At 47.4% G+C, this 11,932-nt stretch overlaps 4 protein-coding genes across 4 annotated transcripts; 2 read left to right on the top strand and 2 right to left on the bottom strand.

Annotated features, from left to right (window-relative positions):
* Nucleotides 1-69: 69 nt before the first annotated feature.
* On the top strand, nucleotides 70-4,471 carry LOC6599812 (roquin-1). The gene is made up of 4 exons (XM_026991505.1): nucleotides 70-108; nucleotides 902-1,064; nucleotides 1,139-3,460; nucleotides 3,536-4,471. Exons 2-4 carry the CDS (start codon nucleotides 903-905, stop codon nucleotides 3,677-3,679), a joined length of 2,628 nt encoding a protein of 875 aa, XP_026847306.1. The 5' UTR covers nucleotides 70-108; nucleotide 902; the 3' UTR covers nucleotides 3,680-4,471.
* A 3,442-nt stretch (nucleotides 4,472-7,913) lies between these two features.
* Nucleotides 7,914-9,027, bottom strand: LOC6599813 (alcohol dehydrogenase 1). The gene is made up of 4 exons (XM_002024877.2): nucleotides 8,878-9,027; nucleotides 8,576-8,803; nucleotides 8,328-8,501; nucleotides 7,914-8,272 (listed from the first exon to the last, which is right to left on the bottom strand). Exons 1-4 carry the CDS (start codon nucleotides 8,968-8,970, stop codon nucleotides 7,991-7,993), a joined length of 777 nt encoding a protein of 258 aa, XP_002024913.1. The 5' UTR covers nucleotides 8,971-9,027; the 3' UTR covers nucleotides 7,914-7,990.
* A 714-nt stretch (nucleotides 9,028-9,741) lies between these two features.
* Nucleotides 9,742-10,850, top strand: LOC6599814 (trichohyalin). The gene has a single exon (XM_002024878.2). The coding sequence runs from the start codon at nucleotides 9,755-9,757 to the stop codon at nucleotides 10,757-10,759; it is 1,005 nt and encodes a 334-aa protein (XP_002024914.1). The 5' UTR covers nucleotides 9,742-9,754; the 3' UTR covers nucleotides 10,760-10,850.
* Nucleotides 10,851-10,929: 79 nt separating this feature from the next.
* On the bottom strand, nucleotides 10,930-11,610 carry LOC6599815 (adult-specific rigid cuticular protein 15.7). Its single transcript, XM_002024879.2, has one exon. The coding sequence runs from the start codon at nucleotides 11,608-11,610 to the stop codon at nucleotides 10,930-10,932; it is 681 nt and encodes a 226-aa protein (XP_002024915.2).
* Between the last annotated feature and the right edge of the window lie 322 nt (nucleotides 11,611-11,932).

Here is an 11,932-nt window from a genome sequence, read left to right as displayed (position 1 = left end):
GATATACTGATTGCAACTTCCCAATTTTTTTTTATAAAAAAAAACGTCCAATGAAAATTAAAAAACATCTTTTCGTACCTTTAATGCAATAATATGTGCATTTTGAAGGTGAGTCTGGGACACGCAAGTGTTTACAACAGCCGAGGGTCATCATATCCGAAACTCGGGACGAAAGTGAAAAGTGAAACGTAACGAAAAAAAAGTACTTTGCTCTGGTTTCGTGGACTGGAGACTCTCCTGAAGGAGGTGGCTCTCAAGGACTGCCTGCCTGGCCTATATGCGGGAGCTGGCAGCGGCAGCAGGAAGTGGGAGTGGGGCACACACTGCAGAGGTATCGCACACAAAAGCCTTTGTTCGCCAGCCAAACCAAAAGAAAGCAGGGGCCCCGAGTAGCTGATGACGTTGAAAGCGAGTTACGTTTGTCCCCCATTAAGGTTGGATTACCTATTAAATACATGTGTACCCTGCGTACGTGTACGAGTGAGTGTCTTTTGCACTGATATGGGTGATATGGTGGCCACAGAGTGCTGAACCTGAACCTGATCTCCCAAATGTTCAAGGAAGAAGTGCAGCCTCGCAGCAGCTCGGTTCGTTTATGTGCCCATACATATGTGTGCGCGTATGTATGCATATTCTACATACAGCACATAGCCATACTTGCATGCGTGTACAACAGATGTGGGTATATGTACGTGTGTGTGTGTGCGAGAGCGAGCGACGACAGCTGACGTTGGGGGTACGGTACGGTACTACTCCTCCCACTAGTGGGAGTACCCCTACCGTGTGGGCCCATTGAAAGCGAAACTTTTTCTCTTACTTTTACCTATCGAACTAATTGATTTATGTTCCCTTCCCTTCCGTTATGTCCTTGCCCGTCCTTGTGTTTTCTCCTTGTGTGCAGCATGCCGATTCAGGCTCCCTCATGGACAGACTTTCTGAACTGTCCCATCTGCGGCAATGAGTTTGCGGCCAGTCAGCGGTTCCCCATCAGCTTGGGATGTGGGCATACCATTTGCAAGCTCTGCCTGACCACCCTCTACAATCGGCAATGTCCCTTCGATCAGGTAAGCACGATACCCCCATACACCTCAAAGGATGCCAACCCTTCGATACTATAATACAAATTAATCTCTTGCAGACCCAGATTGTCACCGACATCGACAATTTGCCCACTAACCATGCTCTGCTCCAGCTGGTGGCCAAGGGTCCGGGTCCAGGTCCGGGTCCGCCCGGCAAGGACTCGGTGGAGCCTTCTGTGGACTTTTCACAGCATGCGCCACCCAGTGTGCAGAAGCTCGATCCGGAGCAGCTCAAGTGCTACAAGCTCGGGAAGCAGTGCATCGAGGATCTGGCCCTGCACCTGAAGTCCTTCCTCAACCTCAACAACGGTAACCTGCTGACGCGACCCATGCAGCGCAAGCTGGTGACGCTGGTCAACTGTCAGCTGATGGAAGAGGAGGGACGCGTGCGGGCATTAAGAGCGGCCCGTTCGTTGGGTGAGCGCACCGTCACCGAGCTGATCCTACAGCACCAGAATCCCCAGCAGCTCAGCTCTAACCTGTGGGCGGCGGTGAGGACGCGTGGCTGCCAGTTCCTGGGCCCGGCCATGCAGGAGGAGGTGCTGAAGCTGGTCCTGCTGGCCCTGGAGGAAGGCTCGGCGCTGTCCCGCAAGGTGCTGGTCATGTTTGTGGTGCAGCGCCTGGAGCCGCAGTTCCCGCAAGCCTCCAAGACGAGCATCGGCCATGTGGTGCAGCTGCTCTACCGCGCCAGCTGCTTCAAGGTGTCCAAGCGCGAGGCAGACTCCTCGCTGATGCAGCTGAAGGAGGAGTTCCGCACCTACGATGCCCTAAGGAGGGAACACGACGCCCAGATCGTTCAGATAGCCACCGAGGCAGGGCTACGGATCGCGCCCGAGCAATGGTCTTCCCTCTTGTACGGCGACGTTCTGCATAAGAGCCACATGCAGAGCATCATCGACAAGCTGCAGACGCCGTCTTCCTTCGCCCAGTCGGTGCAGGAGCTGGTCATCGCCCTGCAGCGCACCAGCGACCCCGCCAAGCTCTCCAATCTCCACAATCATCTGAAGTACCTGGCCAACATCGATCCGTGCGCGGAGGTGGCCCCCTGGCAGGACGTGGCAGAGGCCCTGGATGCAGTGCGTCACTCCGTCGTGGGCCTAGTTAACTTCCTGCAACATCATGGCGTACGCAAGACCCAGGACGCCATCGGCAGTGCTGGAGCAGCTATCAGCAATCCGAAGTACAAGATCAGCCTCTGCCGGGACCTGAACGTGCGGCGTGTGTGTCCCCGCGGCGCCAGCTGCACCTTCGCCCATTCGCAGGAGGAAGTGGAGCGCTACCGCGCGAGGAACAGAGGTAAACACATCAAGACGTCTCTGCCAGGACCACCTCTGATGGTCGGAGACGATTGTCAGGTTCTGGGCGTGGCGCCCATGATGCCGATGTCCCCCATGCACTACATGGCATCACCCAGAGGCTACCTCGACCCCAACGCCAACCTGCCAGGCCTCGGACTCTCTCCAGGAGCCACCCATCCCCCACAGCCACCACAGCTGCTCCATCACCCCTCCATTGCCCGCCAGATGAATGGTCTGATGGTGCCCGGGCGCTTCGATCCGCGCTTCAACTACGGCCCCGGACAGCCGATCGCACAATCCAGGAACCCCTCGCCCAGGGAGTACCAGGCCAGTCCTGGCCCCGTCCCCGTCCCAGGGCCCCCACCACCGCAACAGCAACAGCCACAGCAACGCAATCTATCCAACCCACCGAGCTTCAATGTCAATAGTAACCTCCACAAGGGTTATATGCTTCCAGCGGATGTGTTCCATCCCACGGCCTATGGCTATGGCAGCGAGGAGAAGCTGGGCCATCCCTGGGAGCAGCATCCCTACCAGCAGCAGCAGCACCAACAACAGCAACAACCACAGCAGCAGCAGCAGCAGCCGCCGCCGTCCAGCAAGCCGAATCCCAGCCGACCGTTGTCGATTTTAGCCGCAACAGCTGATACCTCATTTTATGAAAAGAAACCGCCGAATAATGTTAGCATAGACATGGACATGGCCAAGCCCCTAGCTTCCCTAGTTGCTTCTGGTTCTGGGGCTGGCGAAGCGGCAGGCGATGTCTTGGATGCCCTGCCTCTCTTCCGACGCACCAATAGCCAGAGCCACAATCACAATCACAGCCACAGCCACGGCCATAGTCAAGGGCAGAACAACTCCTCGCTGCTCTTCTTCGAGCGCTCCGATTCCATATTGAACGATGATGGGTCCACATTCGACATGCCCACAGGCTCCTCCATGCACAGTCGCTATGGTCCGATCTGTCCCAAAAACTCGGCGGCGAGCAACTGGAACAACTGGATCATGGAGAACGACACGAGCAGCGATCTGGGCTATGCGGGCTACAAGGCCGATAGGAATGATAATTTCAACAGCCACAAGGTACGATATCCTGTAATGCTCATTCATGCGCCTTAATTTGTAAAGTATTATGTGTTAATCTCATTCTGGTAACAGTCGTCGCAGATGTGGGGCAGGAAGCCGCAGCTGCTGTCGGAGGATAGCTTCGAGGGCGGCATCGACAGTGGGATGATGCTGCAGCTGGAGAAGAATCTGGTAGACATTGTGGATCCCGATGACAGCGGCATCAAGGTGGACTAAAACCTTAGAACCATCACACACTCAGCCAGAGGATATATACTACCGATATATCTACCGATATGTGCGGGGGTATATACGAGTAATAGTAATATGTATAATGCAATCATTTTACACACATCGTTAGAGGTTTGTACCGCACGAAGCCAAGTTCAAACTCTGGTAGAATTGTAGTCGTAAAACAGAACAGAACCCTCCGCGCTCCGATCCGTTATTGGATCGGGGCGGAGCCAAAAGAAGTAGCAGCAACAAGAAAAAAAGAGAAAGAAAACAAGAAAACAAACAGAGAGAAAATCGGGTTGGGTATCCTCTATTAGAATCTATTGTATAATTATGTAATTGTCTATTAGTTCATTGTTCAAATTGTGAATCGTCTTCGGCCAGCCGAACTAAATGTGTTTTTATCCAGATGTTCTCGTCTCGTGTTACGTTTTCAAATTAATCGCGGGGATTAGTAGCAAATGGAAAGGAAAAGCAAAGAAAAGCAACTCAGTCTAGAATATTCAATTTTGATGTCTAACCTAGAATATAGCTATAATATCCATCACCACTACCCCCCTACACCCCATAGAGATTCCGAAGGAAAAGGCTATAGCCAGATTTTACAACAAACAATTTTTACAACCGTCAATAGCAATGTCTACACCGTAATTAATATTGATTTTGAGATCAAAGTACAACTGAATTTTATGTCCAAAATCCATAAACTACCCATCCACCCCCAATTATTTGTGATCAGATTTTGATTGATTGTAATGCTATATACATAGATATATACATCATACATATACTATATATATATTTTTTTTAATTATTAACTATTTCAAATGCTATTTTTATATACAACAAAAAACAAAATCAGAAGGAAGGAAGGATCGAAAGTAGATCCTTTCGCTATCACACTCACACACACACACACACATACATACACACACAAAGAACACACACACAAACACACATATGGAGATGATCGATCGATTTATGTGTATGTGTGGAATGAATGTTTATATTTCTTAAAGAAATTTTAATAACGCTATTGTGCGATGTTGTTAACTATTGTACTATATATATTATTATAAATTTATTGAAAATAAATTAAAAGCATGTTCCCCCTCCCCCACACCCCACCCCCATCCCCTCTCTCTTTCACCCACACTTTGTACAGTGCGCGTAGAAGCGAGAGAGAGAGAGCTAAATGTCGAGTCAGGTCAGGGCTAGGCTAAAATTTGAGAGAACATTTTACACAAGCACACACACACACCACTCTCACTGTACTCTATATACTGCGAAACATACAAAAGAATACACAGATATATAAAAAGAGATATATATATGTATATATATACTATATATAGTATATAGAAACTAACCAATTTGCGCGCTCTTATTATTAATATTATATATTAATGTCCGTTGAGCCCGAGTTTTGCTTTCGTGACTTTTGATTTTGTATGCGAAATAGCGAGCGCAAGAAAGAGCAAAAGATTTTTTGTAATTTGTATTTGTTAAGCGATGAAATCAGGAACCCACATATATATACATATATATGTGTACTATATACTGCGCTTGATCCTAGATGAATATATAACATATATCTATACACACAATTATACATGTATTTATTGTTAGCGAGTTTCGATGCGATGCGATGCGATGCGATACCGTGTGTGGTAGTAGAATTCATGTGAAAACTAGTTGCAATTGAAACAAACAGATCGAAGCAATTTTAAAAAATATACCTACCTACATAAATGTTAAAACGAAACGAAATCAGAAACTACTATTACTCAGAAACTCAGTAACAAAAAAAGAGATTGATTTCGAATGTATTTGTCTCTTGTGAAATGTGAAGTGTCGTAGGAAGAATGTAGAAGAAGAAGGCCGGACGGACGGACGGACGGAAGGACGGACGGCTGTCCCTAGAGCGACATCCACTGTGTACTTAAGTCTCTCCATCCCGGAGGGAGTCGCTGGGCGTCCGTCTGGCCTTTGGCTGTGGTCAAGTCTCTTTGTTTTTTTTTTGTGTGTGTTTTTTTTTTAGCTTAAACCCAATGGGTTCGGTTTATAAACGTATTTGTTGAGTTGAGTTTTTGTAACTTTATGATTTACAACAACAAATCCCCCACTCCCCAAAAAAAATAGAAACCAGACCGATCGAACACCAACATTTTCTATATATACACACACAGACACATATATATACTATATATATATGTATATATTTATTATAAATATGTTAATTAAATGTATTTTTGGTATTATCACTCAATGTTTCTATCATAAGCAAATTTCGAGTTCTGTTAATCAAAAGCGACACCACACACACACAAACAGAAAAGCCTAAAAAAAGATTTATTTATTTTATTTACCAATAAATTTTCACAAAACTTTTACTTTTTCGATTAGTTTTTGTTTCATTTTACATAGATCATACAGATTATTGTTGGTTTTTTGTCTGATGAACGATGGAAGAGAAAATATGGAAGATGGAAGATAATGTGCGAAACATATCAAAAGCAAATGCAAAAGCAACCGAGAAACCTAACAGCAAATAATCCACCAGCAAAAAATATTTAAAAACGCAAAATCCACCAGATAGGCAAACTGATTAGTAGATTACTACAACCTGTAGTTAACTGAAGCAAACTAACTAACTAACTAGTTATGGACAATCCGATTTATATAGTATGCTCGAGATAAGACACAAATACAAATACAAATACAAATACAATACGATATATATATATATATATATATATATATATATATATAATATATAATAGGCGCTTCTGTTCCTCAAAACTAGGGTTAGTGATCCTTCAAGATGATGATGAATGTCTCATAGATAAAAAAACCAAAAATAAAACCAAAAAAAAAAAAAAAAAAAAAACATTTGCAGTAGTTCATAGAGAGCTAAGAAGGAGATCGATGGCTAATAGAACCATTTCAATATTAGATAATCCATAGATAATCCATTGGCATCTCTCATCCAGCGCATCAAATGCGTCATGGCGAGGACAATACACCAAATATAAACTCAATTTTATTCAAGCAAGCAGTCTGCAGAGATCTCACAGATATATACCACCATACCACCAGAAACCATATACCATATACTATATGTAGCTCAATGCAGAAGAAGAACAGAACTCTCTTAGCTCCCGATACTTGATACTTGAATGATTGATTCACCGATAGCTATGATCTGCGAAATGATGAAGTATGAAATGAATTGTTGTAATGTCTTTGATGTAATTTATAAGTTGAAGATCCTTGAATTGTGATGATGTGAAATCTACAGTTAACATGCAAAACTATTCCCAGTTCAATGGGAACGAACAAATGTCTTTACGAGTATATTAATGCTAAAACCAAAACTACTACTACGAGTATATATACCTATATATATGTATGTATAATAATGTATCTAAATACAACACTCACCCACAACCTACCAACCGAAACATTACGATTCGATTCGATACGATACGATATGATACGATACGATACCGTAAGCCAAAAAGATTGTATTTTACATGCATTCTGCAGGAACGTTGCTTCACACTCTTCATACCAATGATCCAATCATACCAACCAAATATCTAGAAGAGTCCATATGTGTCTACAATATGTGTGTGGAGTTTTTGATGCCCCAGCAGCAAGAAGAATGCCTACTCCTACTACTACTAGAACTACTCTTGGTAGCCAGTGTCCGCCTGTCCGTTATGTGGAAAAGAATTAATTAATTAAGATGTTAAGGCATTTCCAATTGCTGCAGGCAGCATTATGTAAAGGAAGGGAACTTTTTCATTTAGATTAATGCTACTTTTATGCCAAAAGACTCCCCAACTGCTCCTGTAGTGTATTTTCTTTGAGATGCAGCAATCTCTAGTCTGTGGTCTCAAGTCTTGTGCCAGGGTATGCCATGCTTCGGATCCCCCGAACATTTCTAGTTTTTGTGGAATGTAAAGAAATATAATGTTTGTTCTTCGATGTGCTGAATATTAATTGCTCTTCGAAATTCCCGTGTAAAAGTGTTAGATGTGAAACAAACTAATCTCAATTTTGTGTATGTCTGCGAGATATATTTAAATAAAAGAAACTTAATCGATATCTACTATATATTATCTATGGAGTAAACCACTAAGATATCTGATATCTGGCATCTGACATCTGATGTGTTCTTGTGGTTTTTGTGGGCTACTCAAACATTTTATCTTGGGTATACGAGATTATATGGAATCGAGATTATGATATGAGTTTATTTAGGTACATGCTGGAATATAATATGTTAATAAGATTAAGAAAATATTTTTACTCGATCTGGGGCTTCCAAAAGTCGGGTATATCAATCTCTTGAGTCTCGCCCAGCTCCAGCATGAGAACAGCTCCATTCTTAGCCTGTTCCATGGCCTGGACCAGATTTCTGGCACAGTCTTCCGGCTTCTGGCGCCTCACCCGGTTGAACATGTCCAGCATGGGTGTGTGGTACGTGAATGTCGTCTTGCTGGAGATGTCGTCCAGCAGGGGCGTCTCAGTGAATCCCGGACAGATGGTCACAAAGCTCACTCCCGAGTGGGCAAAGTAGATGGGATTCTACAGCAGAAAAGAGTCAATTGTAGCAACAGAAGGCACTCCACTGGAGACTTACAGCCATGGAGCGGGTAAAGGATGTAGTTCCGGTCTTGGCCGCTGAATATATGGCCATCAGAGCCGTAGGCTGGAGTCCAGCCACCGACGAAATGTTCACTATAAGTCCACCTCTGCCGCCCTTAGACTTGTCCATGTACTCCAGGGCTGTCAAGGTGCTCTGGATGACACCAAGCTGCAATAGGGAATCGAAGGTAAGATATTTAGAAGCCTATAGTCGCAGAGAATCCATCAGGGGATATCCCTAACCAAGTTTATCTGAATGGTGAGCTCCACCAGGCGATCGTTCATCAGCCCACTGCCATTGACAACCACATCAAAGTGTCCCAGCCGCTCAGCGGTGGCATTGTAGGCTGCCTCGATGTCCTCCTTCTTGGTGATGTCCACTTGTTGGTAGAAGATGTCCGTTCCGGGAGTGCCTGTCCGCCACTCGGCCAGTGCCTCAGCATTCTCTGTTAAGTCGAACACTGCCAGTGCCTAAAAGGTGGATGCAATGTCCATTAACTGGGCCATCCACTATTGGCACAGACGATAGCGAGAGCCAAACCCACCTTCAGCTGGCGCCGAAGCAGCTCTTGCACACACTTCTGGCCTATGCCGCCGAATCCTCCAAGGTAAACCACATTCTTGCCGGCCAAATCCATGTCGCTCTGTTGGATTTCGTTTCAATAATGGACTTCGGGTGAACCGCCTGCCTTGACGAACGCTGTATTACTGATAATATGATCTTTCAGAAGTGCTAACGACACTGCCAAAGCTTTTTCTATATCACTCTTGCTCTCGAGAGCGCAATTTCCGACTGGAATTTAATTAAATTAAATGCCAAATAGAGGCTTAAAGCGGAGAGCAATACTGATAGCCACTGAAAGGCGGAGAACTTCAAGAGAAAGAGATTACACTCTTTGCCGTGGAAGGTTCAATGATCTTTCAGAACTATCATTAGTTGATGTCTCTTAAGAGATCGTTTAGGAATTGAAATGGAGTAACCATTCGATAACTGCTTCCAAAAGAGACTTACACTATTTCGTGTTCCGTTGAATTTAGGTTGCGGTTACCATATCCGATCCGAGTGGAGACTTATGGACATATGGAAGTGCGGAACTATTGCGCAACCTACAGCCACATATGTATTTACAGATGCAGATACAGATATCCGACTGCCACCGATCTCAATATTAAGTTCACTATTACAACATCCGTGCGGTAGCGACACCACACACACCAAACGCCAATCGGATCGGATCGGTTTGCAGATTTCGAGGTCATTGTGCAGACTACAGATGGCAGGGCGCCTCTCGGGTTACCACCCACCCATACCCATCTACGCCCATCCACAGGTGGTATAAAAATGCTTTGGGGCGCCATCAGCAGCATCAGTTCAAGCGCACACTCTCTCAGATTCAGATTCAGATACAGTTTCAGCCGAGGATGCACTGCTTCATTTGGACAACCATTTTGGCCCTCCTGGCCGTCGCATCGGCGGCCAATGTTCCCCGTCTCCGAAACGATGACCAGACGGAGGCCAGAGCAAGCCAACAGCGCCGCTACCAGGAGCAGGACACGGCACGCGCCTTCTACTCGTACGGCTACAGCGACGATACTGCCGCCCGGGCAGAGTACTCCTCCCGCGATGGCTCCTCCAGGGGCTTCTACTCCTATGTAGACGCCGATGGCAAGCTCCAGACGGTCCGCTACGAGGCCAGTCGGGGCCAGGGCTTTAAGGCGGAGGCCAGCAACCTGCCCCAGGCACCAATTGATGAGGGAAAACCCCCCGTCGACACCGAGGAAGTGCAGCAGGCGCGATCCGCCCATCTCAATGCTTTGAGAGAGGCCCGGGAGGAGGCTCTGGCGGCCAGTCTTCGGGAGGAGTCGGAGCGGCGGCAGCGGAAGGAGGAGCAGGACAGTAGGATTAGGGCTAATTCCAATGAATCTGAGGAGCGGAATCTCAGCGATGAGGATGCCAATATTCTGGAAAGGGTGAGGGCACAGCTGACAGCCATGCTGGCAGAGCGTCAGCGATCCAACAATCTGCCGAACGACGATCAAGAGGATCAGCAGAAGAGGCTGGAGCAGCGATTGCAAGATCAGGAAAAGAGGCAAGACCAAAGACGGGATGAGCAGGAATCCGCTGAAGAGGAACAAAGGCAGAGCGATCGCAATCGCGATCGCGAACCCACAACCTCCGATCGCCAGGCTGAAGAAGATGCCCGCCTGCGCACGATCTACTCCCTCGCGGATCTCTCCTCCGGCAGCTACCTGAAGCTTGGCGATCTGCAGGATCGCTTGAGCAGCGGTGATCTCCGAGTCCCGGTCGGTGCCTACTACAGTCTTGTGTCGCCCAGCGCCAAGTACAGCGTGACCACGCCCACGGAGCTGAGAACCCTGCGTCCCGTGGCCCTCAGTCGCAGTTTGTTGGTGAGCAAACGCAACTGAAGGAAGGTCTACTGGATGGATGATATGATGGATATTGTGGTTTTGTGTGTGTCCTAAGAATAAATGCAAGACAGAGCACCATTGTGCCAAATTCGAGTGCGTTTTCATTTCGGATTTGCATCATTTATTGCTCAACAATTAACAGAAGATCTCAAAGATCGGCCAGAACATCAGACCACTGGAAGGTAGTCCCTCGAGGGAGTCTGAGTCTTAGCCTGAGCCTTGGACTTGGACTGGTGGTAGTTGTAGACAAATCCAGTGAGTGGCTGATAGACGTACAGCGGCTGGGATCTAACAGGGATCGATGGGGCGATCACTCGATTGATCTGCTTCTCGCTGAGCAGTTGATTGCGCAGCTTCTCGGCCTCGAATCGCTTGAAGAAGGCCACCTTGGCGGCGGCCACCTCGGGTGTATCCTGCACGGGCTGAGGCAGCTCCACAGAGCCAGCATATGAATCCCCCCCAGCAAGACGCAGCTTGGCCTGCGCATGGGCAGCCAGGTGCTGGGCCCTCAGAGCAGCCACCTCGGGGGTCTCCTCGTTGGCCTGCTGCTGGCTGAGGCTGGAGCTGACGCGGAAGCCCTCTGTATCTGCCACATAGTCCACGGTCTGGGTCACGCCCCTGGCATCCACGTAAGAGAAGGTGCCGCGCGTGACTCCGTCCGCAGTGCGGGTCTCGTGCTTGGAGTACAGCGGCGCCATATACCCATAGGCATACTGGCCGTGCTCGTCCTGCGTGTGGTACTGGCTCACGCTGTCGCCCGCTGGCGGGGCTCCGTATTCCAGGAGAGGCGATCCGCACACCAAAGAGGTTGCGGTGGCGATCATCAGGCAAAGGTTGAAAGAGTGCATCTTGCTCATTTGATTCGGGATTCGATATGGAATTTCAGATATGGTATCTTTTGGGGCGCTGCTAGTGTCGTGGACTAGTACTCGCTCTAGAGAACTCTGTGCTGCGATCGATTGGGGATTCTGCTTTTTATACGCGCGACAGCGACAGACAGGAGGTCTGTCTGATAGCCGAAAATTTGCAATTTCGTGCGTTCTCAGGAAGGTCGTCTGGTTCCTGGTTTACTTTCATATTCCCCCAGCCACAGCGGCAGTCACAGCCAAAGTCACTGCATCTGCCTCTGCCTCTGCCCTGGGATTATTCCTTCCTTCCTTCCTCTTCCTC

This window comes from Drosophila persimilis, unplaced genomic scaffold (assembly GCF_003286085.1).
Source record: "Drosophila persimilis strain 14011-0111.01,24,50 unplaced genomic scaffold, DperRS2 tig00000676-arrow-arrow-pilon, whole genome shotgun sequence".
Taxonomy (NCBI): Eukaryota; Metazoa; Arthropoda; class Insecta; order Diptera; family Drosophilidae; genus Drosophila; species Drosophila persimilis.
The sequence above is the reverse complement of the archived record's forward strand: the minus strand, read 5'-3'. Positions and strand labels throughout refer to the sequence as shown.

Excerpts from the sequence above, each read along its gene's own strand:
- LOC6599812 (XM_026991505.1), top strand. The coding sequence starts at position 903 with ATGCCGATTCAGGCTCCCTCATGGACAGACTTTCTGAACTGTCCCATC. Across the intron at positions 1,065-1,138 it reads GGCAATGTCCCTTCGATCAG|ACCCAGATTGTCACCGACAT; the intron begins GTAAGCACGATA and ends AATCTCTTGCAG. Across the intron at positions 3,461-3,535 it reads ATAATTTCAACAGCCACAAG|TCGTCGCAGATGTGGGGCAG; the intron begins GTACGATATCCT and ends TTCTGGTAACAG.
- LOC6599813 (XM_002024877.2), bottom strand. The coding sequence starts at position 8,970 with ATGGATTTGGCCGGCAAGAATGTGGTTTACCTTGGAGGATTCGGCGGC. Across the intron at positions 8,502-8,575 it reads TCACCATTCAGATAAACTTG|CTTGGTGTCATCCAGAGCAC; the intron begins GTTAGGGATATC and ends TCCCTATTGCAG. Across the intron at positions 8,273-8,327 it reads CCTTTACCCGCTCCATGGCT|AATCCCATCTACTTTGCCCA; the intron begins GTAAGTCTCCAG and ends TTTCTGCTGTAG.
- LOC6599814 (XM_002024878.2), top strand. The coding sequence starts at position 9,755 with ATGCACTGCTTCATTTGGACAACCATTTTGGCCCTCCTGGCCGTCGCA.
- LOC6599815 (XM_002024879.2), bottom strand. The coding sequence starts at position 11,610 with ATGCACTCTTTCAACCTTTGCCTGATGATCGCCACCGCAACCTCTTTG.